This window comes from Marmota marmota, unplaced genomic scaffold (genome assembly GCF_001458135.2).
Source record: "Marmota marmota marmota unplaced genomic scaffold, marMar, whole genome shotgun sequence".
In the NCBI taxonomy this organism is placed as follows: domain Eukaryota; kingdom Metazoa; phylum Chordata; class Mammalia; order Rodentia; family Sciuridae; genus Marmota; species Marmota marmota.
The window spans coordinates 20398671-20423174 of NW_026000005.1; the positions used below are offsets into that span (position 1 = coordinate 20398671).

At 39.5% G+C, this 24504-nt stretch overlaps 1 protein-coding gene across 1 annotated transcript in view; it reads left to right on the forward strand.

Annotated features, from left to right (window-relative positions):
- Positions 1–24504, forward strand: part of LOC107138360 (aldehyde oxidase 2) — an 83765-nt gene that overhangs the window by 56281 nt on the left and 2980 nt on the right. The window contains exons 28-35 of the mRNA XM_048808982.1: positions 869–997; positions 3580–3654; positions 4636–4688; positions 6443–6557; positions 9399–9464; positions 9577–9765; positions 11983–12150; positions 23805–23880. Of these exons, the coding sequence (XP_048664939.1) occupies positions 869–997; positions 3580–3654; positions 4636–4688; positions 6443–6557; positions 9399–9464; positions 9577–9765; positions 11983–12150; positions 23805–23858 (849 nt within the window). The 3' untranslated portion in view covers positions 23859–23880. The remainder of the gene's footprint in view (positions 1–868; positions 998–3579; positions 3655–4635; positions 4689–6442; positions 6558–9398; positions 9465–9576; positions 9766–11982; positions 12151–23804; positions 23881–24504) is intronic.

Consider the following 24504-nt stretch of genomic DNA (forward strand, 5'->3'; position numbering starts at 1 on the left):
GATTTTCACAGCTAAGAAACAATGATATTTTCTTTTCTTAATGTTGCATCTTTGTGGGGGAACTCAATAGTTAGTGGCCTTAATTAAAAGATTGGCATTTGGGGACAAGAACAGATACATACCTACAGACATCTTGAGAAGGTGTTTTTGCAAAAATAAACAAACACAAAAAAAAAAAGACGACAGCAGCCAAAATAGTGCTTTTTTCTTCCTACCTCTCTCCTTTCCATTTCTTTGCTCCTCTTTTTTTTTTTCATTTCTTTCTGATTAAATATCTTAACTTCTACATGTATTTCCTAGAGAAGCTAGAAGAAAACAAACAGAAAAAAAGACTACAAAGAGCAATACTAGAGAAGTATAAACAAGAGGGAACAAATAGAAGAAAAAAAGGAATAAACTAAAGTTAAGATGAGATGAAGGCAAGAAAGAAGACCTCACGGTCTTTCCAAGTTCATCTAAGACTGACACCAACAGACTTCAGAGCAAATTTTGAGTCAATAAATCTAATTAATCTCTATCTATTCATCATCTGTCTCAATTTCTTCCTATCACTCCAACAAATAAGTTCCTGAAAATCTCAACTTTAATGTTCTAAAGGCAGAAATTTGAAAAGAAAAAGCACTTTAACATATTATCAAGACAAAAAAAACCCCTTAAAAAACAGAGTAAGGTACTACTGAAAAGTTATTTTAATGCATGCATTAAATTAAATTAATGCATGCATGCATATTTAAAAGTTATTTAAAAACATATTAGCTTAGGTTTTTAAAGTCTATCATGAATGTAATTTTTCATTATTAAGGAAAAGTAATTAATTAAGTCTTCATAGAAATCCCTGTGGACTTGAAAATATTTCCCTTTCCCATAGGTGGCCAGCCGTGAATTAAAAGTCCCCATGTCTTATCTGCACATCTGTGAAACAAGCACAGCAACGGTACCTAATACAATTGCAACAGCAGCGTCCATCGGTGCAGATGTCAATGGCAGAGCTGTGCAGGTGATCTCTCCTGTCTTTCCCAGTGTGCTTTCCCCAAATCTCCTGTTTTCTTAGCTGGATAAAGGTATAGCAGTTAGCTTCAGAGAAATCATCCGGGTCGCTAACATGATCATAGGATAACCAAAATGTCAAGAGAGTGTATCAGGATGTCAAGTGCTGTCTGATTCACAAGTCCTCAAATGCTCAAATAAACTCTTCAATATAAAAATTTTTAAAAAGAGAGAGTATATTACTTGGAGTAAGCTAACATGAGGTGAAAAATTGATGCAGAATATAATGGCTCAAACACAACAGAAATCCTTTTCTTGCATACATATCAGTCCAGAGGGAGCATTTGGTCATTCACGTGCCCACATGTGATAGTGGCTCCTTCATCTGCAACAAGGGGCTTTCAAGGTAGCCTTGAGCCCCATCACTCCAATATGCAAGGAAGGGCCCATGAGGAAGACTCCAGGCCAGACTGGAAGAGATGCAAGTCACTTCCACTCATAATCTATAAGCAGAACTAGTCTTGGACCATATCTAACTGCAAGGGGGGTTGGGAAATGTAGAGTAGTGGCAAACCATATGCATAGGTACCTTGGAAGGAGGGAGAAAGAATTTTGGTGAACAGGGAATCTCTATTGCTGGAAGACACAAAAGAAATTTCAGTACCAAGAAAAACGGAGCTGTGCTAGTTTCCCCTGGCACAAGCAAGTTCTTATAGGCAGGCAGGCAGGTCAGCCAAACCCCAGCCAAGCACATATGGTACAGGTATAGTGTTATAATCAGTGTGGTTCTACCAGAGTACTCAGCTTTCCTTTGTACTTATTTTCTAATTGATGTCTTTAACAAGCACTAAATTTGCACTATTTCAGAATAAAATCATGACTTCCTAGTCTCTAATTCAAATATCTGATTGCATATACTTTTTAAATTTTTATTTATTTATTTATTTATTTATTTATTGGTACCAGGGATTGAACTCTGGGGCCCTTGACCACTGAGCCACATCCCTAGCCTTATTTTGTATTTATTACTGTCTCACTGAGTTGCTTAGCATCTCACTTTTGCTGAGGCTGTCTTTAAACTCTCCATCCTCCAGCCTCAGCCTCTTGAGTGCCACCAAGCTCAGCTGATTGCATATACTTTTGAAGTAAAAGATACTGTATTCATAAAGTTTCTGTTACAAACTATTCACTTTTCCATTAGAACATTATTAGAGACATATCTCCTGCCCCCCGCCCCGACCCCGCCACTTTGGACACTGAATAGATGCCGCCCAGAAGCACTGATTTCCAATCAGTCTTACCTATATGGTGACATATAAAAGGGTAAAAAAGCAAGAACTCTATTTTGCTCAGAACAAATTTGTGAAAACCCTCAAATTCATCAGATCCAGTTTGGGGTAGAATCCAATCTAGGAGGGAAACAGGTCGGTGTGTATGGGAGTTGTCAACTCAAACTAAATGTTAATCTATCTTCCTGCATATTGAGTTTCAGGTTTCTATTTTAAGGATTAGAAATTTTGTGGATCTAGGTTATTATAGGTCAAGTTTCTTATGTTCTCATTTCAAATCCAAAGCCAAGGCCTTCATTGTAGCAATTCGATGGTAAGTGAATGAACAGATGGAAGAATGAACAGAGAATTCAGTGTTTCAGACCTGGAGGGTCATTAGCATGTCATTGCTTCAGACTGAAGAGCACAAATTTGAAGGAAAATGAAATGTTTACTCCATTTATTTTAATTGCTGGAAAATGCAGAAGAAAGTATAGAATAAAAATGTAAAAAAGCAGAAGAAGGAATTAAAAATCTGATTCATCTAAGAAAGAAGATCTGGAAATATAAATTCAGTAGAACCCATATTTTCACAGGAAGTGTATCATGAAGAGGGGAAAAAACCTCCAGTAACAGATACTTAAGAGCAGGGGCTGTGTTATCTCTGTTCTCAGATTAGCAGGAGCAAGCTCTTTATAAACATTTTCTGACCAAATGAATGATCAATGAATCGTCTTTCACACAAACCCTAACCAGTAGGCTCTTTCCTAATGTGGATTTTCTTCTTTATTTATTTTCTTGTTTAATTTTTTAATTTGTTCTAATTAGTTATACATGAGAGTAGAATGCATTTTTACACATTGTACACAAATGGAACATGGCTGAACATGGTCCAGAGTCACACTGTTTGTGTAATCATACACATATATAGGGTAATAATGTCCATCTCATTCTACCATCCATCCCATACCCACACCCTTTCCCTTCCCTCACTCCCCTCTGCTCAATCCAAAGTTCATTTATTCTTCCCTACCTGGCCCCAGCCATTATGGATCAGCATCTGCTTATCAGAGAAAACATTCAGCCTTTGGTTTTTGAAGATTGGCTTATTTCGCTTAGCATGATATTCTCCAGCTCCATCCATTTATGGCAAATGCCGTAATTTCATTCTTCTTTAAGGTTGAATAATATTCATTGTGTATATATACCACATTTTCTTTATCCATTCATCTGTTGAAGGGCATGTAGGTTGGTTCCATAGTTTAGCTATAGTGAATTGAGCTGCTATAAACATTGATGTGGCTGTCTTCTTTATTTCTTTAAGAATGCTTGTCAGATCCTTCTGAAACGCCTTGAGCCAATCATTAAGAAAAATCCAGAAGGCACATGGGAAAACTGGGTAAGTGTTCCTCTGCATTTGTTATTACAAATGAGGAAATAATCGGAAGCAGTGCTTAGAGAGTGTCACAGCAGCGCACAGTCAGTCTACATAGGACAGTTTCTCTAAGTCTCTGTCACAGTGCTACAGCATGCTTCTTCCCCTGAGAAAGTTATTCTCCAATTGAGTGGATTTCTGTGAAAGGGCAGAAAGATTGAGAAAGGCATGCCAGGATGCCTGCCAGGTTGTACCGAGAGTGTGCACAGGAAATAGCAGTCACCGGGAAAAGAAAGGGAAGTGAATGAAGAATACTCAGAGGACTTTACCCATTCTACCTAAGTAGAAAAGGAGAAGAAAATCTGAGCCTTCTTAAGTCAAAGATATTGATAGTTTGAGTAGGGAGGAAGAAAACTAAAAGGCCTCGTTACTAATATGTCTCAAGATAAATGACTCACTTAATCCAACCTCACAATATCTGACATCTGTTTTCATTAGAACAATTATCTCATACTTATGTACATATACTTACTAGAATTTTAACACTTAGAAATGAAGCCCAAATAACTTGTGAATTTAGCCCATATAATATGAATATGAAGCAGGTTTCAAGTTTACCTTTGTTTAATACAAACTTCTAAACTCAATCAGAATAAATATACCACCAGTGAAACTCCACATCATGTACAACCACAAGAATGGGATCCTAATTAGAATAAGTTATATTCCATCTATGTATAATATATCAAAATGCATTCCACTGTCATGTATATCTAAAAAGAACAAACAAAATTTAAAAAAAATAAATAAATTTAAGAAAAGAAACTCAATCAGAGAGAAATTGTCATGATGCCAGCCGAGGGTAAATTACTATGAAAAGTATACTATTAAGGGCAAAGCACCAGCAACAATCTGATGTCAATTTTGATAATATAGAATTTTTTTCATTTTTACTTATCAAATGGTATATCTACTTCATTTTGACTACATATGCCCATTCTGCAGATAGAAGCAGCCTTTGAGCAAAGAATCAGTCTCTCAGCCACTGGATACTTCAGGTAAAAATTAAAGTATCTTTTTTTTAAGTTTTTTAAATTGTTAATAGATCTTTGTTTTACTTATTTATTTATATGTGGTGCTGAGAATCGAACCCAGTGCCTCACACATGCTAGGTTGGTGTGCTACCGCTGAGCCCCAGCCCAAGCCTTAAAATTAAAGTATCTTAACTCAGCTAAGAAAATTTGAGGTAACCCAGTTGCTCTAGGCCTAAATTCTCTCATCTGTAATTAAGATTTTATTGTATGGTTGCTGAAGGTCTTCTAAACTCAAAATTCTGTGATTTCACATAGGCCTTGATTTATCTTTAAAGAAATATTTAATAATAAAAATATGTTAGGCCTAACAAACTCAATTTGACTTATCTAATCATTATTTACTATATCCTTTATTGTGAGTAATAGGAATATTTTATCATTAGAAATAACTTGCAACTGAGTTGCACAAACCTCCCTTTCTTTATGATGGAAACTTTCTCTTTTGGAGTTCCTAACAGGGCAGAAGATGATGGGCAAGGTGATAACCATAATCATCATTTATGCAGTGTCTGTCAGTGGAGAGAGTCTTGGTAAATGCAAGCCAATTGAATAGAACAAAGAGAACTGGTAGTCACTTTCAAGAAGTGAAGAGCTGAAGGTGGGGGTGGGGTGTAACTCAGTGGGAGAGCACTTCTGGGTTCCATTCCAGCACCACAAAAAAAAAAAAAAAAAAAACAAGAAGTAGAAGCCATTGCTTTTATAATCTGATGAAATAAACCATCAAATTACGCATGCACACACAAATGAAATAGCAAAGCAATGTCATGGGGGGGAAATAGGCAACAGCCTGGCGCAGTGCACATATGCAATGAGTTCCAAATTCCTGAGTTCATCTACCCAGGAAGACAACAATCCAGCCCTCAGTCTGCATACACATTCCAGCATAAATTAAAACTCTGAATTACTGGGGCTGGGGCTGGGGCTGGGGCTGGGGCTGAGCAGTAGCACACTCGCTTGGCATGTGTGAGGTACTGGGTTCGTTTCTCAGCACCACATTTAAATAAATAAATAAAGGTCTATCAACAAATTTAAAAAATTTAAAAAAAAAAAAAACCTCTGAATTACTGGCCCCACTTTTTCTTTTCTTTCTTTCTTTTTTTTTTTAAACCAGGCTGAGTTATCATCTGTCCCCTATGACTTTGGGTAGCACAGTCTGTAGGTCCCACTGGAAACACTTGATTAAAATCCATTGAGATTCCCAATGTACTGGCAGGGCTTGAGCTCAAACTTCAGATTTCAACATGGAGATCCATTGTGAGGTCCAGGCCAAAAGAGTCCATTGGCTTCTCCCTTGGTGACATCTACCTGTGTAGCACAGGGAGTAAAATGAGGCAAAGGATAACCAGGTAGGTTGTAAACACAGAGTAGCAATTTCAGTGGGCTTGATGGTACACTCCTGTAATCCCAGCAGCTCAGGAGGCTGAAGCAAGAGAATTGCTAGTTTGAGGCCAGCCTCATATATTTATCAAGGCCTTAAGCAACTTAGTGATACCCTGTCTCACAATAAAAAATAAAAAGGGCTGGAGATGTGATTCTAGCTAAATGTACCTGGGTTCAATTCCTGGTTTTAAAACAAACAGACAAACAAACAAAAAAGCCAGTTTAAATGAATATCCATCAAATAAAATACTATTATAAAACTTTGATAATTTTTAAAATGAATCATTATTGTTTTCACCTTCCACTCCCAAGCTAAAGGGTTTTATTTCTTCCCTCAGAGGCTACAAGGCCTTCATAGACTGGGAGAAGGGGGAGGGAGACCCATTTCCATACTATGTTTATGGAGTTGCCTGTTCTGAAGTTGAAATTGATTGCCTGACTGGTGCTCACAAGGTAAGTCAAGTCTAATATTCTTCTTGATAAGTAAAATCAACAACAAAATTGCATTTTACAGTAAGTAGCTCAACATTATTATATAACACTCAGATAAGAAAAATAAGATTTTTTTTTTCAGTTCAACTGGGCATAGTGGATATGCACCTGTAATCTTAGCTACTGGGGAAGCTGAGGTAGGAGGATTGCAAGTTCAAGGCCAGACTGGACAACTTACCAAGACCCTGTATCAAAAAGAAAGAAAAGAATAGAAAAATAAGTGTCAAGATTCTTTCAATTCCATTGGAATGTCCAGAGATCCAGCCTTGTCTTGTAATTTCCTCTTAAAAAGACCATTTAATGGTCAAGAAGGAATTTTTCATGACAGTCCAAATTTGACTAATGTATTAAATATATTTATTCACTTTCAGCAAAAAATCATTTTCCAAAGTTTTATCCAAAAGCTTCTATTTCTTGAGGAGGTACAAGTTCTCTCATCTGAAGAGATAAGGCATTTAGCAAATAGTCTTGAGCAAATGTCTTGAAATCACAAAGCAAGGGGCTAATGTTTCTTAAAGTCCATTTTCCCAAGGGTACTACCTACCTTTAAAGAAAAACTTGGGAGAAGGAAGGTGTGAAAATATTTTTCATGTTTGTCATTTAATTGAGCATTAGAGAAACTTATTAGAGACAGAGTTGCATTTAACCCAAAGTTAACAACTTACACCCTCAGAATACCACAGGTACCATTCCAGAAACAGAGATTATAGAAGCTTTAAATAGAAGATAGTACAATGAAAATGTGTTAAATTGTTAGAAAGTTTATGGGATGCACCAATGACACTTACACTTTTAAATTCCATGTACAAAAAAATAAAAAGCACTGGGGATGTAGCTCAGGAATAAAGTGGCCTGGGTTCAATCCCCAGTACAAAAAAAAATTAAATTAATTTTATACACAAATTATTCCAACAAAACCTTTTGGCAACCTTGCCCAAAAATAGAAATGACTAATTTATGTAGAATAGAAAGGGCTTTGCAAATACTAACATGAAAATATATCAAAATGTCTTTTACTGTCCCATTTTGGTTAACTTCTCCACCAATTTAAATATTATATGAATTTTTTAAATACAGTAAATCAAATAAATTTATGAAATAAAAAATTTAAAAATACAGTGAATGAAGGGCCATCTGGAAAGCAGTCGCCTTCACATTCCATTCAAGGGTATCCTCAGGGTATGTTAATATCGTGTCTCCATTTTTATTCTAGATCATTTTTAAGAAGCAAACTCATGTGATCACAGATTGCTCATCTGATTGTGCTTCCTACCGTCTTTCACATCATGGCACACTTAGATAATTATATTAGCACAGCACATTGCAGCATGTGACTAACCTGGGGAGCCCTGCTCTAGGGTCCTTCAAAGCCCAGATGTCAGTATTTCTGCATACCTGTACCCAATTTGATGGAGAGCTGTTTTTAGGTACACACCAGTTTTCAGACACCATACTCTGATAGTTATGTTGCCAGATTTAGCAAACAAAAAAAAGACCACTCAGTTAATTTGAATTTCAACTAAATAACAAATAATTTTCTGTATCCCATGCAACATTCAGGCCATTTTATCTGTCAATTCTTTCTGAGGCTCTCAGAATAAATCTCTAAAGAAACAAACCACATGAAGATCTTCCAGAATTTATGGTGCCAAAAAAGTTAAAATGTGTTCTTCCTTCTTCTTTCCAGCTTACATTTATAATTAAAGGTTCAATAATTTCAGTATCACTTTGATCCCTTAAAATAATTGATTCCTTGAAGATGCAAAACTTCCTTTAATTAAAGAGAATTCAGAAAAAGCAAATGAAGGCGTACTGCTGCCAGTTATAAGGCATGCCTATTGCTGCTGTGTTTGTGGTTAGTGTACTAACGCAGGCCACTGATTCAGTGTTGGTGCACAGTCATCTCTTTCCCTGTCCAACTCCCATAATGCAAAGCATATGGGGTTTCAAGACAGAAGTAAATTGAAGGCCCACACTGAGGTATAGCCTGTTCCCTTCCCTCTCCTTGCTGAGGATAGATAAAGGCTGGTCCCAATGCCTGAGAGGCCAAGGTTAGAGTCAAAAGGAATGCCAAACCCAGAAGGCTAGATAGGAAGTAGGAGAACAGGTATTAAACTCAAACAAAGAATGACATTACCTGAATAAGGACTGGAAACAGGGGCAGAAGGAAACCCCAGAGGTATTCCTGAGATAGACCATAGACACTTGGGAGCCCCTTGTGACTCTCTAACAACCTGCATGCACATACCCTGTGCCAAAACAGAAGGGCCAGATTAATGTGCCGTTTCTCAGAGTAGAAAGTAGAGTAGCAAAGTCTAGGTTGGCCTCAACATTTTCCTTTGATACCTTCCTAGATCTTGCAAGCCCCCTAACTCATACATGACATCATGGCTACATGATTTCCTCAGTCAAATGGCAATAATGCCACCTTCATCAGATAATCATGAGGACTAGATGAGCTCATGAATTACATTACAACGATAAATCCAGGTTGAAATTAGATGCACAACCAAGCTCAATTATTCACTAAGTGACTCACTTAAACACACCAACATGCTGTAGACTTTGTAGTCCCTTAAGAGGAGTCAGAACCATGAAAAGATCTTCCAGGGTCACTGCCAGTCCTGGTACTCAGTTTGAAGAGCTTAGCAGATATCTTGCCAGCTCCAATGTTGACAGAGTTCAGTGCAGTGTTAATTCACCAGCTGGAGTTTGGGAATAACTGGAGACTGTCTGAATAAACTTGAAAATTGTATTTTTTAATACAAGTTTTTATGGGGAGATCATTTTTATTTTGGGCAGAAAACCAGGACGGACATTGTCATGGATGCCTGTTGCAGCCTAAATCCGGCCATTGATATTGGGCAGGTAGGTGCTGGCCCACTTAAAGAGATATCCCTTCCTGAGCACAGTTGTGGTGCAGAGAAAGGCCTTCATAAAAGGCTGCAATGCCACAAAGCTTGAAATTATCCCCCTGCAGATTGAAGGTGCGTTTATTCAGGGAATGGGCCTTTATACAACTGAAGAGCTGCAGTATTCTCCAGAAGGTGTCCTGTACTCACGGAGCTCAGATGAGTACAAAATTCCAACCATCACGGATGTCCCAGAGGAGTTCAATGTCTCCCTCTTGCCATCATCACAAACCCCACTGACCATCTATTCCTCCAAGGTAAGCATCCAAAACTATCACGGATCCAGTAATATAGCCAAAGTAAGTCAGTGGACAAAATAACACATAAATGTTAATTGTTACATAGACCAAACCACATGGAGTTGAATCAACCAGGAAAAACTGAGATTCAGGGAAGATGAATGATCCACCCAGTGGCGATCATGGCCAAGGAGTTTATTAATGTCCTCTCTTATTGAAAACTTCAGGATTCATCAAAAAGCTTTGCCTTCTTCAGAGAATAGTGTTTTTGTTAAAAAAAAAAAAAAAAAAAAAAAAACCTTTAAGACTACAAAATTAAGTGGGATTGAAGGCATAGTGCTACTGAAATCTCAGAAAACCATGGTATTCTGGACAGAATTCTAGACAGGGGCCTCAGAAGACCTGGGTTCCTGCCCAACTCCACCACCCCCTATGGTAAGTCACTCACCTCTGTGGGGCTCAGTCCTCAACCACACCCAGAAATGAATTAAGAACAGTGGATATCAATGTGTGTGTCTATGGGAAAGTGATTTTATCACAAAAGAACACTGGCAATGTCTAGAGACATTATGGTTGTCAAGACTGGGGGTGGAGGGATTTTACTGACAGTGGGCAGAAGCCAGGGTTGCAAATAAACAGTTCCAAATCAAAATATTATCTGACTCCAAATGTCAATCGTGTCAGGAGTCAAAGTCATGAGCCAGCCCTTAATGTGGCTAACATAATGAAATTGCAAATTAAAATTAAGGTCAAGATTGTTTGCATTGCAAATTATGTGAAAAACTCCCTCAGAAGAGAAACTTCACTGAGATCTAAGATGTTTTGTAAAGCTTTCTTTAAAGTATTTTGGGAGATGATTTGCTAGGAGTGGTGAATTGACTTAAAAAAAAGAAAGAAAGAAAGTACAAATATATCTACAGGAATTACATCATTTCCAAACTGGATCCCACTTTGAGCCCAGGAATGTCCTCTGGGTATATGGAGATGAGGCCAGGGCAAATCTGAAAGGGAGAGAATCAAAGGGGCTTCAGAGTCTCATTAGAGTGGAAATCACTGCAGGGGGCAAAAGCAAAAGGCTGCTCAGAGCCCACAGAGAGCATCTTTCAGACCAAGAGTTTATAAGGCAGCTGGGAAACTCTTGAGTACTCGTGGTTGTGGCCAACCACTCCCAGGAGGACCCAAGAAAATCATGGGTTTGGTCCTCTGCTGAGTGTTCTATGTAATTACAAAGGACCCCCAGGTACCAGCCCCAGCACTGTGTTCTGAATTTACTCATCCCTCACAGCATCCCATAAGGTAGACATCACTACCTGCGTCTCATTGACAAAGGAAGAGAGGCTTTGAGAGATGATCTCATCTACCTAGAGAAACAGAGGATACAGCCTAGGATTCAGACTCAGTCTCTCTAACTGGGAAATTGCAAATTGATAACCCACTGACTGAACTTTGCCCAAAGATGTGAAATACGAATACCTAGTTGGCTGTGGTGGTACATCCTGCATCTCAGGAGGCTGAAGCAGGAGAATCCAAGTTAGAGGCGAGCCTGGGAAACTTAGCAAGACCCTGTTTCAAAAACTAAAAAGGGTTGAGGACATGGTTCAGTGGGAGAACACCCCTGGGTTCAATCCAGTACCACAAAAACAAAACAAAACAAATACAAATACCAAAAATTGGATGGTCTGGTAATTTCAACTACCTTCCTGGAAGACAACAGTTAGCAGAACCAAGGAACAGTGGCCCCCTTTAGATAAGTACCTCCACTTCACCACCCCCCCCACTACTCCTTATTGTCCTTCAGCTGCTCACTTCACTCACTTGCATCACCTGCCTGTTCCTTGCAGACTGAAGTTTATAAACTCTCTTAAGTGCTCCAGAGCACCCTGCCTCCTCAGATCCTGGAATCATAATTAGGTATTTTTTTCTCTGCTTATGAATTTGGCCAGTTCAATCCATTAAATGATCTTTACTAAATAGGTTCCCCACCCCCACCTTTGTTCTTAGAGAACAAAGGCTTAACACAGCCAAGATAAAAGATCTAAGAAGTTTAGGTAATACTGGGATTTTAAAAAGTACTCAAGCTTCATTTTATCAATAAGTCAATCAACAAACATTCATGGAAAACCAATTTGTGCAAGGCTCTATGTCATGAGTTGAGGATATAATGGTGAACAAGACCTGGCTCTGCCCTCTAGTAGCTAAAGTCTAAATTTCTAAAATAAATGTGCTTTTTTTCAGGGCCTCGGGGAGTCTGGAATGTTCCTGGGGTCATCTGTGTTCTTTGCCATCATGGATGCAGTGGCTGCAGCGCGCAGAGAAAGAGATGCAGCTGAGGACTTCACGGTGAAGAGCCCAGCCACGCCAGAACAAGTTCGAATGGCTTGTGCCGATCGGTTCACAGAAATGGTATGGAATTATTATCTATTTTCCTAAAACACGATTTTTCTATTTTGTGCTTCTTGGACCTCTGGAGTAGATTTATGACCTTATCTATGTCTAGCTAATCAAACTATAAAATGATAAAAACAAATCACACAAATAAATACTGTATATATGAAGTACTTTTTAAAAAAAGCATCTCCCCATGTGTTATTTAATTTAACCATCTCAGCAGCCCTGAAGTAAGATCATTTGTCATGCTTCCAAAACTAATAACTAGCTGGGGGTGGTGGCTCACACCTGTAATCCCAATGACTCGAAAGGCTGAGGCAGGAGGATATGGAGTTTGTCAGCCTCAGCAAAAACAAGATGCTAAGCAACTCAGGGAGACCCTGTATCTAAATGAAATACAAAATAGAGCTGGAGATGTGGCTCAGTGTTTGAGTATCCCTGAGTTCAGTCCCTGGTACCTACCCCAAAATAAAAAAATAATAACTAGGCTGGGAGTGGAGCTCAGTGGTGGAGCATTTGCATGGTGGAGGCCCTGGGTTCCATCCCCAGCACTGAAACAAACAAACAACAACAACAACAAAAATAGCTAAAAGGGAAACAACAAACTTGCTAACTCCAGTAAGTATTCCCTCCCTCTCTGCCACCTACCCTGCCCTGCCCGACAACAAAACAAACACAAAACATAACCTCTGTGTCATACAGGCGTATTTGATAATGTCATCCTGCATGTTCCTGCGCCAACAGAATACACACCATCTGACTGCTGTTTAGAAACAAAGTGGTCTCCCTGCCAGCCTCTGCCTTCCTACTTCAACCCATTTCATGACAGTCATGCCCACGTGATAGGACTAGTCAGAGACACATGTGGCAATCCCAACCTGCTGGAAATGACAGATACGCAACATTTGAGACATCCTCAAACATGCCCTTTGACAATTTCCTAAAATCTTCCTAATTTAAATAATAATAGCTGCTAGTACTGACTGAGCACCTACTAAACATTTTGCATATACTACCTCATTCATCATCATAACAACTCTATTAAGTCTATTATTTTCTTCATCTTAATATTGGGAAAACTGAGGCATAATGATTTACCCAAGATCACACAGTTAGCTGGTGGGGGTAAGATTTGAACCCAGGCTGTCTGGTACTACTGTAGTGCACTGCATCCCAGAGAGAAAAGAGCTGATTCTCTATTTCCTAAAACTAAATGTTTGTTTTCACATTTATATTCAAAGAAATCCAATATTTAGCAGACCTCTTCAAACAACCAGCCATAAAGAATAATGAAGGAATATTTCTTAAAGGGAAGCATCATAATTATTCATTTCTTTCCCTTACATGATCCACTCCTTTTTCCATCTCCAAATCTAACTCAGCAACATTTCTTGTACTACAGTAATACCGGTCACTCTGTAACTTCCCTCGAAGTCTTCTTCCAAGTCAATGGTTCTGAGTTCATCCAGCCCCATTGAACACAGCAGTCATGACCATCAACTGTCTCTGGCTGGTCCTGCCTTAATGGGTAGGGCCAAGGAACTGGCAAGCTACATACCAGGACCCCTTCTCTATGCTGATTTTAGTCTGTAGAGCCATTATCAGCCCATTCCTGACTTCTTTCATAACATGGTAACTATAGAACATGGTAGCTTATATCCCAAAAGCAAAAGCACTTCTAACTTTTTTTTTTAATGTCCTCATGGGTCATGGTGACTCACACCTGTAATCCCAGCTACTCAGGAGGCTGAGGCAGGAGAATTGCAAGTTCAAAGTCATCCTAGGGAATTTAGTGAGACCCTGTCTCAAAATAAAAAGGACTGGAGATGCAGCTCAGTGGTAGAGCATTTGCCTAGCATGCATAAGGCCCTATGTTCAATCCCCAGAACACACACAAAAAAAAGACTTCAGCGATCCAAGAGTTACTTTGTTCTGTCCTCTAGACCCCCCTCCTCAGCTGTTCAATGGCTCAGAGAACAGAGCAACCAGAAGAGAACAGAACAGCTTCAGTGGGGCCTCCCCAGGAGAGCAGAGAGGAGGAAGTTCTAATTCTGCTTAAAAAGAGGACCAGAAACACCCAAAATATAGAATCTTCTGCTATTTCCTGTTTCCAGAAATGGCAATACTCTCCATCCATACAGAAACATTCGCAAGAGGGGCTTTGGATGTAGATTAGGGGTAGAATGCTTGCCTAGTGTGCATGAAGCTGTAGGTTCAATCCTCATCACCAAAATAGAAAGAAAGGAAAGAAACATAAATAAGAAACCTGGGAGTCCTCCTGGCATCTCTCTACCTTGTACTCTGTAGCCAGTCCTACACCATTTCCTGTTAATTTTAACTCTGTCAAAATCCCTTGAACTAGTCCATTTCCTCCATTCTTTTTTTTTTTTTTTAGATTTATTTATTTGTTCTAATCAGTTGTACATGACAGTAGGGTGCATTTTGGTACATCATACATAAATGTAGTATAACTTCTCATTTTTCTAGTTGTACATGATATAGAACCATACCGGTCATGTAATAACACATGTACATAGGATAATAATGTCCAATTCATTCTACTATCCTTCTTACCCTCCTTACCCCCTCCCCTCCTGTCACTATCCTTTACCTAATCCAAAGTACCTCTATTTTTCCACAGCCCACCCCTCATTGTGAATTAGCATCCACATAGCAAAACATTCAGCCTTTGGTTTTTGAGGATTGGCTTATTTCGCTTAACATGATATTCTCCAGCTTCATCCATTTACTTACAAATGCCATAATTTCATTCTTCATTAAGGCTGAGTAATATTCCATTGTGCATGTATGCCACATTTTCTTTATCCATTCATCTGTTGAAGGCCATCTAGGTTAGTTCCATAGTTTAGCTATTGTGAATTGAGCTGCTATAAACATTGATGTGGGGAGTCATTATATTATGCTGATTTTAAGTCCTTTGGGTGTAAACCAAGTAAATTTCCTTCATTCTTAACCACCACATCTTTCATTCACTCAACAGACATTGGGTAAATTTCCTGTGTTCCAGGAATTATTCTATAGACCAATGCCAGGAAGATAGCAGCAAATGAAACAGAGACCCCAGCCTTTGTAGAATTTACCTTCCAGAGACCCTAAATCCAACTCCACATCTGCAGCCTGTGTCAAGGCCAGTTCCTTAGTGGCCTCTCCACATCCTGCAGCCAGAGGTTTGTGGGATGACAAAATTGACAATGTCCCTGTAGCACACTCACAGATGAAAAGCATTCCATTGCTTATAGGAGAGGTGAAATACCTTGTCCACCAAGCCTACAAACCTTCAGCATGGCAGCATCCACTCACCTCTCCAGCCTCACCGGACTCTATCCTGGTCATATTTGTTAGTTCTGTCTGTTCTTTTACTAAGGACTGAGTTGCTATCTCCTGCCACATGGCCTCAGCCTTGCTCTTCCCTCTACTTGGAAGCATCTTCCTTTTCACAGCTGGTTAACCCTCACCCGCTTTTCATGTTTTACCCAAATCCAACACATTAATTTGATGCCTTCCTTTCTGCATACTTTCTTCTTGTTGTTGTTTATTTGATACTTAGGATTGAACCCAGGGAAAATTTACCACTGAACCACATCCCCAGCCCTTTCTACTTTTTGTGATGGGGTCTTCCTTAGTTGCTGAGGCTGGCCTTGAACTAGGAATCCTCCTGCCTCAGCCTTCCAAATCACAGAAGCTTTCTGCATAGTTTGAGGTAACCAAGAAGATGGTGATGAATCAGTCTTATAGGTTGGTTCTCTTAAGGAGTTTCTAGAATAGCAGGGGAGAAAGACAATTACTGTAAATTCTAAGTGCATGGCTGACTCTGGGTTATCCCAGTGCACCAACGGAATGTTTTTCTACCTTAGCCTTAATCTTTTTCTTAAAGTCAGAGGGGCCATAGATGGGGGTCTCATCTTTGGTCACTCATTATGTAATTGTTTATTCATCTAATATTATTTGTTAAACATCTTCCAAGTGCCAAGCACAACTGGAGAACTAGTGAGCAAGACACTTTCTTCCATCATGGAGTTTATATTCCTTTAGGGAAGCCAACAGAAATAACTAAACAAACATAATATGGAATTTCAGGTGTGTTGAATACTATGAAGCAAAATAGAACGGTAGGGGGCTACAATGCGATGGGGAGATGAATGTAGATAGTTTGTTAGAGAAGTTTTCTCCAGGGGTGTTCACATTTGAGCCAAGGTCTGCATGAAGTGAGGGAGAGAGTATAAATCTGATAACGCTGTGTTCTGGGCAGAGAATAGCTAGTGCAAGGGTCCTGAAACATATTCAACCACTTCAAAGTAGCTTGGGACTTGGTAGGCCTCAAAAGTGGCCTTCTTATCTCTAGTCTTGCCTCTCTGATAGAAACTGAAAGACCATAATCATTGTTCTCCCTGGAGAAGAGAGGAAAATAGAGATGTGTGGAGTTTTAGTCAGCTCTTTTGCCACTAGGACCAAAAGACCTGACAAGAATAATTTTAGAGGAGGAAAAGTTTATTTGGCTCTCACAGTTTCAGAGGTCTCCATCCATAGATGGCTGAGTCCATTGCTCTGGGCCTGCGGTGAGGCAGGACATCATGGTGGAATGGTAGAGTAGAGGAAAGCAGCTAAGGACATAGCACCAGAAAACAGAAAAAAACGCATTGCAGATCAGGGGCAAAATATAAACCCCAATGACTCACCTCCTCCAGCCACCCCCTACCTTCTTATAATTACCACCCAGTTAATCTCTAGCAGAGGATTGAGGCACTGATTAGGTTAAGGATCTCAGTACCCAATCATTTCACCTCTGAACTTTCTTGCATTGCCTCACACATGAGCTTTGGGGGGAAACTTCATATCTGAACCATCACATGTGCCACTCTATTGTCTGCACATCTGCATGATGAAACCCGGATAGTCCTTCTGCCAATCAGCAACTTTCCTGGCAACTGTCCTCCATCACTTCCCAGGTCTGCTTCTTCACATCTTTCCAAGGTAGAATTTCTCCACTCCCCTAGGACCACAGCACTCCTACCGAAGTTCCCGTGGGCCTGGCTGCTAACACAAACCCATCTCTTGAAAGCATCTTGGAACAAATCTTGAACCCATATCAGAACTGACATTTTTAAATACATTGGATCAAACTACAACATGGTTTTTTAGTTGAAATGTGTGATGATTCAGGACTGGAGTTGTAGCTGTGGTAGAGTATTTGCCTAGTATATGTGAGGTCCCAGGTTCAATCCCCAGCACTACAAAACAGAAAAAAGAAATATATGACAATTCACACTGACACACAACATGTGTTATGCAATATATATATACACTTGTATTTGGCCTTTCGATACTATTATAAAAACACAATTTGTTCTGATGAGTAAGAAAGTCAGGGGTCTAGGTACTAGAACATGAGCACTAGAAAGTTCAAAACCTCCTTTTTGAATAACCTTGTCCTACCATAAGGTAAATAATGGCCTGCCTAGATCTATTTCTTAAACAGGAATGATGGTAAAACATTCTGTACTTTCCCCTAGGAATTAAATAAATAATGCATGTAAAAATACCATGTAAATACGAGTCACTCTGTAAATATTAGTGTTAAGGTCTTCACCAAATACCCATAACTATTAATGACCTTATTCAAAATATGCCTCTCCCACAAGGTTGAAAAAGTGTTTCCACATTAAATCAAGTTGACCTGCTGAGGCCAGAACAAATAACCACTCATAACTAGAAACCTCATTTTCATGGGTAAATTGGCTTCTGCAAAAAGCAGGCATTAGTAAGAAGCTTAGGGCATTTTTGTTATTAAAAAAAATTATCTGAATGAGCATTTACTATATCAAAAGTTTTTTCTACTTTTTTGAGTTTTGGTCAACTTGATCACCAAGTTGTTGACTGATATTTTATACATGGGCCCTTTCTTAGGAGGTTAATTTCTAGTGAGAACAGTTTTGCTGGTGACAATTTCTGCTCTGAGCCCAGCAGGGCAAAATGGCCTAGCCAGACACGGCCAGAAATATCATCTATGCAATTTCCTTTTTGGTAATGGAAGGGAAAAAAATGTATTTCTTGGAAAATGTGTTTTGTACAGCCATTTAAAATTCTACAAGAAAAAAAAAAAAGGAGTAACTCTCCCTTAAAGATATACAAAAAGACACATAATTCACACTTTCAAATTAGGACTTCTCCTTAGAAACAGTCATTTGACTTTTTTTTTTTAATCTTTCAGCCATGGAGACATGAAGGATTTCACAGCCTTAAAAATTAGAAAAATGATTGGGTGTGGTACTGAATGCCTCTAATCCCAGTAACTTGGGAGGCTGAGGCAGGAAGATCATGAGTTCAAAGTCAGCCTCAGCAAAAGTGAGGAGCTAAGCAACTCAGTGAGACCCTGTATCTAAATAAAATACAAAATAGGGCTGGGGATGTGGCTCAATGGTCAAGTTCCCCTGAGTTCAATCCCCAATACCCCCACCCCACCCCCCAAAAAAAGCACGGGGGATGTAGCTCAGTGGTAAAGTACCCCAGATTCAGTTTCCTAGTACCAAAAAAGAAGAAGGAGGAGGAGGAGGAGGAGAAAAATTTAGAAAAATGCTGCCTTGGAGAATTTGGCAATAGGGAAGATGAAAACAAACAAAAATATTATACCTGTTATTACAGTAGCAAGAAGCATTTGTTAAGTCCAAAAAAGTAGAATATGGGGGAGGGGGAAGTGCTAGGGGTATTGCTCAGAGGAGCACTTGCCAAGCATGCATGAGTTCCTCCTTTCAACCCCCAGCATTCAGGCTGGAAGAGGTGGCAATGTAGTTTATGTGGGCTGCCATGGTGCAAGGTTATGTAAAGCCAGTTGGCAGATTCAGCTTTCATCTTCTGAAAGCTAGAACCTGAAAATCAGCCTAGGGAGAAGTTTATAAACAGGTTTCAGTTCACACCACATTTTGATAATGCTGACTCATGAGGAATCCTCACAACCACCAGCTATGTTCAGCTGAGGCCTGCTTTTAGTAATTTAGTTGTGTGGGGGGGAGTCTTTTCATCTTTAGATAAGTACTCCATTCCAAGTGGCCAGGCCTGTCCTACCCCTGCTCTTCTAAAAGACTGGCCAGTGTCTAGTCTTGGGAGGCCTTTGCCTTTCCCTATAAATCCTAAAATAGTCTCCACTCCCCTTCCCTCCTCCCTCTTAAGCATTTCCTCTCTTGCCATCCCCAAGTCTCCTTCCTCCTCCTCGCCTCTTTTGCAGTTCTAGATGCCCAGACTCAGAGATTTTGCAACATTAAAAGTGCCACCTGGTTAGTTCAGTAAAGGGATCCCCCTCCTCCCAGATGAAGGAGAGGCATAGGAGCATGTCAACTCCTGTGGGTAGCTTGGTTTTACCACACTGATCTCAGCTGGTTCTCCCCAGAACACTAGTCCCAGGAAATATGTTCCGTCCTTTATCTTCTACAGCCCTGGATTTCTCTGAGCAGGGGGGACATACTGCCAATCCTGCAAGACTGCATTTATGTACTCTGGTTCATATATTGCAACACGTAAAAACATGCAGTCGCCAGTGTGTTCAGCTAAAATCTAAGCTACAGATAATTGGCAGGGCCTTATACCAGCATAAACATGCCTCAGTCACATGGGTTTTTTGAGATGGAACAGGCTGAATAACTCAAGAACAGACTTCTCAGGCTAGAGTCTCCCATGGTGCCTTTCTCAGAGAAGGCACCTCCTACTGTCCTTGTTCCCATGAGACACTTGCACGTGCGTACATGCACACACACACACACACAGAGGCAGGTGCATGCTCATTCTTTATCACTTTCTTCTTCTTGCCTCTCTTGCTGGGAGAGGATTTATGGGCACTCTAACAGCCTGTGAAACTTGTTCCCCTTTAAACATGGTTATCCCAGGACGCAGGGTCTGAATCTGTTCCCTGCAATGCCTGGCAACACTTCACACAGTAGCCGTTCTTACTACTACTGAAGGGGGATTCTCTGAAACTGTTTTGTTGTTGGTTTGTTTTGTTTGTGGTGCCGGGAATTGAATTCAGGGTCTTGCACTTGCTGGGCAAATGTTCCACCACTGAGCCACACCTCCAGCTCTCTGATACTGTTATCAAATGTATATTTTTTTAATATTTATTTTTTAGTTATAGTTGGACACAATATCTTTATTTTATTTATTTATTTTTATGTGGTGCTGAGGATTGAACCCAAAGCCTCACGGGTGCTAGGCAAGGGCTCTACTGCTGAGCTACAACTCCAGCCCCTCAAATGTATATTTTTGTATCTAAAAAACTCTTCCACCTGGTCTCTGAAAAGTTACTTCTTAGGTTGGGTGAAGTAGAGCTAGAGAGAGCTCCTAAAAGAAAGGAGACAAGGCTGGAGGCATTCCTCAGTTTAAGAAAGGGCATAAGAAATGTAGAATGAAAAATAGAAAATCATTTTATCTGGCCAGGGAAAGGAGTTACAATGAGCTGTTTTAGCTTAGTGGTTGGCAGATAATTGGCAGTGGTTGGCAGATAAAGACATGATCCTTGAGTCAGAGGAGGTTGGGTTTGAACCCCAGCTCTACCTTTGGTGATTTATTTAATTTCTGTGGTCACTCAGTTTCCTTATCTATGAAATGGAGTGCAGCTTGGAGGATTGGAGAGAATAATTCTATTAACTTTACAGGGCTGTTGTGAGAATTGAATAACACATATGCTTTAGTCAGCTTTTTCCCTGCTGTGACCATAACAGCTGTAGAGGAGGAAAAGTTTATTTGGGTGTTAATGGTTTCAGAGGTCTCAGTCCATAGAAAGTCAGGACCATTCTTGGGGCTCGAGGTGAGGCAGAACATCATTGCAGAAGAGTGGGGTGGAGGGAAGCAGCTCACATGATGACCCAAAAGTAAAGAGAGATTCTTGCCAGATACAAAATATATGTCCCAAAGACACACCCCCAATGACCCACCTCCTCCAACCACACCCTACCTGCCTTCAAGTAGTGGCAACCCAATTAATCCCACCAGGATTAAATCCCAATATTTCTCCTCTAAACCTTCTTGCATTATCTCACACATGAGCTTTTGGGAGACACATCACATCAAAACCATAACAACATATAAAGCATCCAGTAGGTGTCCCACACATAGTAAATGGTCAATATATATTGATGATGATGATTAAGATGATAGCAGAGAAGATGACGATTGCATCAGGGATCTCCAAGACCATCCTCAGAGTCAATAATTTAGCAGAGGGCTGGGGATGTGGCTCAAGCGATAGCGCGCTCGCCTGGCATGCGTGCGGCCCGGGTTCGATCCTCAGCACCACATAAAAACAAAGATGTTGTGTCCGCCAAAAAAAAAAAAAAACTAAAAAATAAACATTAAAATTATTTAAAAAAAAAAAATAATAATAATTTAGCAGAATGACACACAGAACTGAGAAAAGCTGTTACAAGCACAGTTGTGGTTGATTACAGTGAAAGGATACAGATTAACATTAGCCAAGGAAAAAGGTACATAAGGCAAAGTCCAGCGGGAACCAGATACTAGAAGTAGAATCACACAAACAGCACTTAATTCTCCTAGCAATACTATGTGTGAAGATGTATGGAGTATTACTAACCAGGGAAGCCTTGGTTTTTATTGAGAGTCAATTATATAGGCAAAGAATTGCCTGCTGGCTGAACTTGTTTGATCACTACTTCTCCAGAAGTCAAAGTGTGTGTCCCAATGCTCTAGACAAACAGAAGACATTGCTATTAGGCAGGATATTACCAAAGTCTTAGGGTAGATAAACAACTGCAAGGATCAAGCCTTTTTTCTTTGGAGAATGGGGGAATGTGCAAGGTTTGGACAACTCAGGCCTCCAGACTTAATCCAATACTGCATCATGATGATGATGTTGATGAATCCTGGACTGAGGCAACTAGCAATGTTAGTAGACCATGACACCCATAAAACTGGGCCCAGGACTTATTTTAGAAGCTGACCTTTAACTAAAACTGGAATTGGTCTTGACATTCAAAGTAAATGTATTACTATAATTGTAGCTATCAAGAGTCAACCAGCGGGGCTGGGGTTGTAACACTGTAACATCAGTGTTAGAGCACTTGCCTAGCATGTGTGTGAGGCACTAGGTTCAATCCTCAGCACCACATAAAAACAAATAATAAAATAAAGATTTCTTAAAAAAAAAAAAAAAAAAGTCAACCAGGGCAGAAAAGGAGAGTAGAAGAAGATAGCACCAAGCAAAAGATGGTGGTAAAGAAGGAAGGGAGGGAGCTCACCAAAGATCAATGCAATGCAATAAGTCCCAGGGCTTCAATTTTGGAGACCAAGAAAGAAAGGTATGTCCTCACCCAAAGGTCTAAGGCATAGGTGGGACTGAAGAAGGGAGGGGTGGCATGAGGATGAGATTGATTTAAGCCCAGAACAGAAAGGTACCCCAAGAGTCCACATTTGGTGAAAAGAATAGGAAGTGGGTTTAGAAGATTAAAAAGTCCCTCTCCTTAGCAGAATCTACCTGATCTGAATCAACCTTAGACTAGACTGAGGAGCTTTGTCCAGTGTCTGACCCAGTCCAGGGAGAACAGACTAGTTCTGAAACAACTTAACTGTACAACACCACAGGAGCAGGTAAGAAGAGACAAAGGGAAGGGAAACCTAGCCCTTCATTTACATTTAAATTCGCAGACCACAAAGTAAGAATAGAACTTGTAAATATACCTTAAAAGGCAGGATTGAGGTGAATTTACTTTGTCTTTCTTTGTTGTTTGATTTGGTTTGCTTTTTCTTGTTTTGTTTGCAGTGCTGGGATTCAATGAAAGGTCCCATGTACTCTATCACTGAATCCTATCTGCGGCCCTTTTGTTGTTGTTATTTTTTGTGAAATTATATGAGTAGGAGAAAAGCTTTTTGGAATCTCTATAACTTTCTGTCATTAGGTGGTTGGTTGGTTTTGTTTTTAATATTTTCTGGGGCTGGAGATATAGCTCGGTGCTTAGCATGTGCAAAGCCCTGGGTTTAATTCCCAAAGGCAAAAAAATAAATAAAATATCTTTGTGAATAAAAGTCAATGAACCCTTTAAAGAAAAACATGACAATAGAGAAAGAAAGGAATATGTGTTCTGCTTTGGGGGCAAACCTAAAGGAAAGAATTCTCAGCAGAGGAGATAGACATCAGAATCATAATGAAGAAAGACAAACAAGTCAAATTCTTGCAGCTTGTAGCCCAGGATAGTGAAGAGGGATTGGGACTTAACTAGCCAAAACACAGTGCCATGCAAATTATTTGGCTAATGATGCTGACAGCACTGTGATAACACTGCAAAAAGTCTTAGCATAAGCAACATCTCCCAGCCTAGACCCTTCCCCTCAAGTCCCTCCCCAAATAATTCATAGAATATATGATTCTCTTTGGAATTCATACCTGGAAAGCAAAGAAGATAGATTACTAATGGAAGTGTCCTCTTACTGAGCAACATTAAGTGCAGCAGGGATCATAACACCAACCCACTGTCTTAAATTTTAGAGTTATCATATGAAAGAAATGACACAGTCCCATTCCCCAGGAACCAGGAAAATCCTGCCTCCTCCCATCAGAATTTCTCAAAGCTTAAAGATCTGATATAATTTTCCTGGAAAAATATTGCAATGGTATATGTATTAAGCATTTAACTTGCTTTCTTTCTTAGATCCCAAGAGATGACCCTAAGACATTTAAGCCTTGGTCTATTCCTATAGTATAACCCTGCTATTATTTCCTGAAAGGTAAGATCAATAAAATGAAAGGTAATCAATCAAAGAGGAAAAATTAGCCAGTCCAGTGGTTCTCAAACTGTGTTCCATGGAACCCTAGGATTGAAGTTAATACATTTTATTCAATACATTTGATTCAAGTTAATACATTCAAGTTAATACATTCAAGTTAATACATTTTATTCTGTGTCTTAATCCTTAATCCTTTAATCACTCAATATGCATGGCTTTTGAATATGAGAATGTTAGGTCAAAGTGCTATAGCCAACAATGAAGTTTTTCTTTTTGTTAGAAAACAAAAATGTGGTAGATTAAGACATTTTAAATATTCTACTCCCTGATTTAAGAGTCACTTGCAGCTTGAATTCAACATGCCAAACTGAAATCTATTGATTTAATGCTAGTGCTATTTGGAAGAATCATCTGTCTATATTCATTTAATTTGACTGCTTCAGTTTTGTGCTGCTGCCTAACACAAAATTCAAAGCACTGAAGGCTGTGGAGAATGACCATAGAGACACCCTGATAAAAAAAAAAAAAAAAAACATTGTCATTGTTAGAAAATTAAACTTCTGCTTTTCAGCATACTTAATGGGCAACAACAGAAAAACTTAAAGCATCTGGAAGAGAGATAAC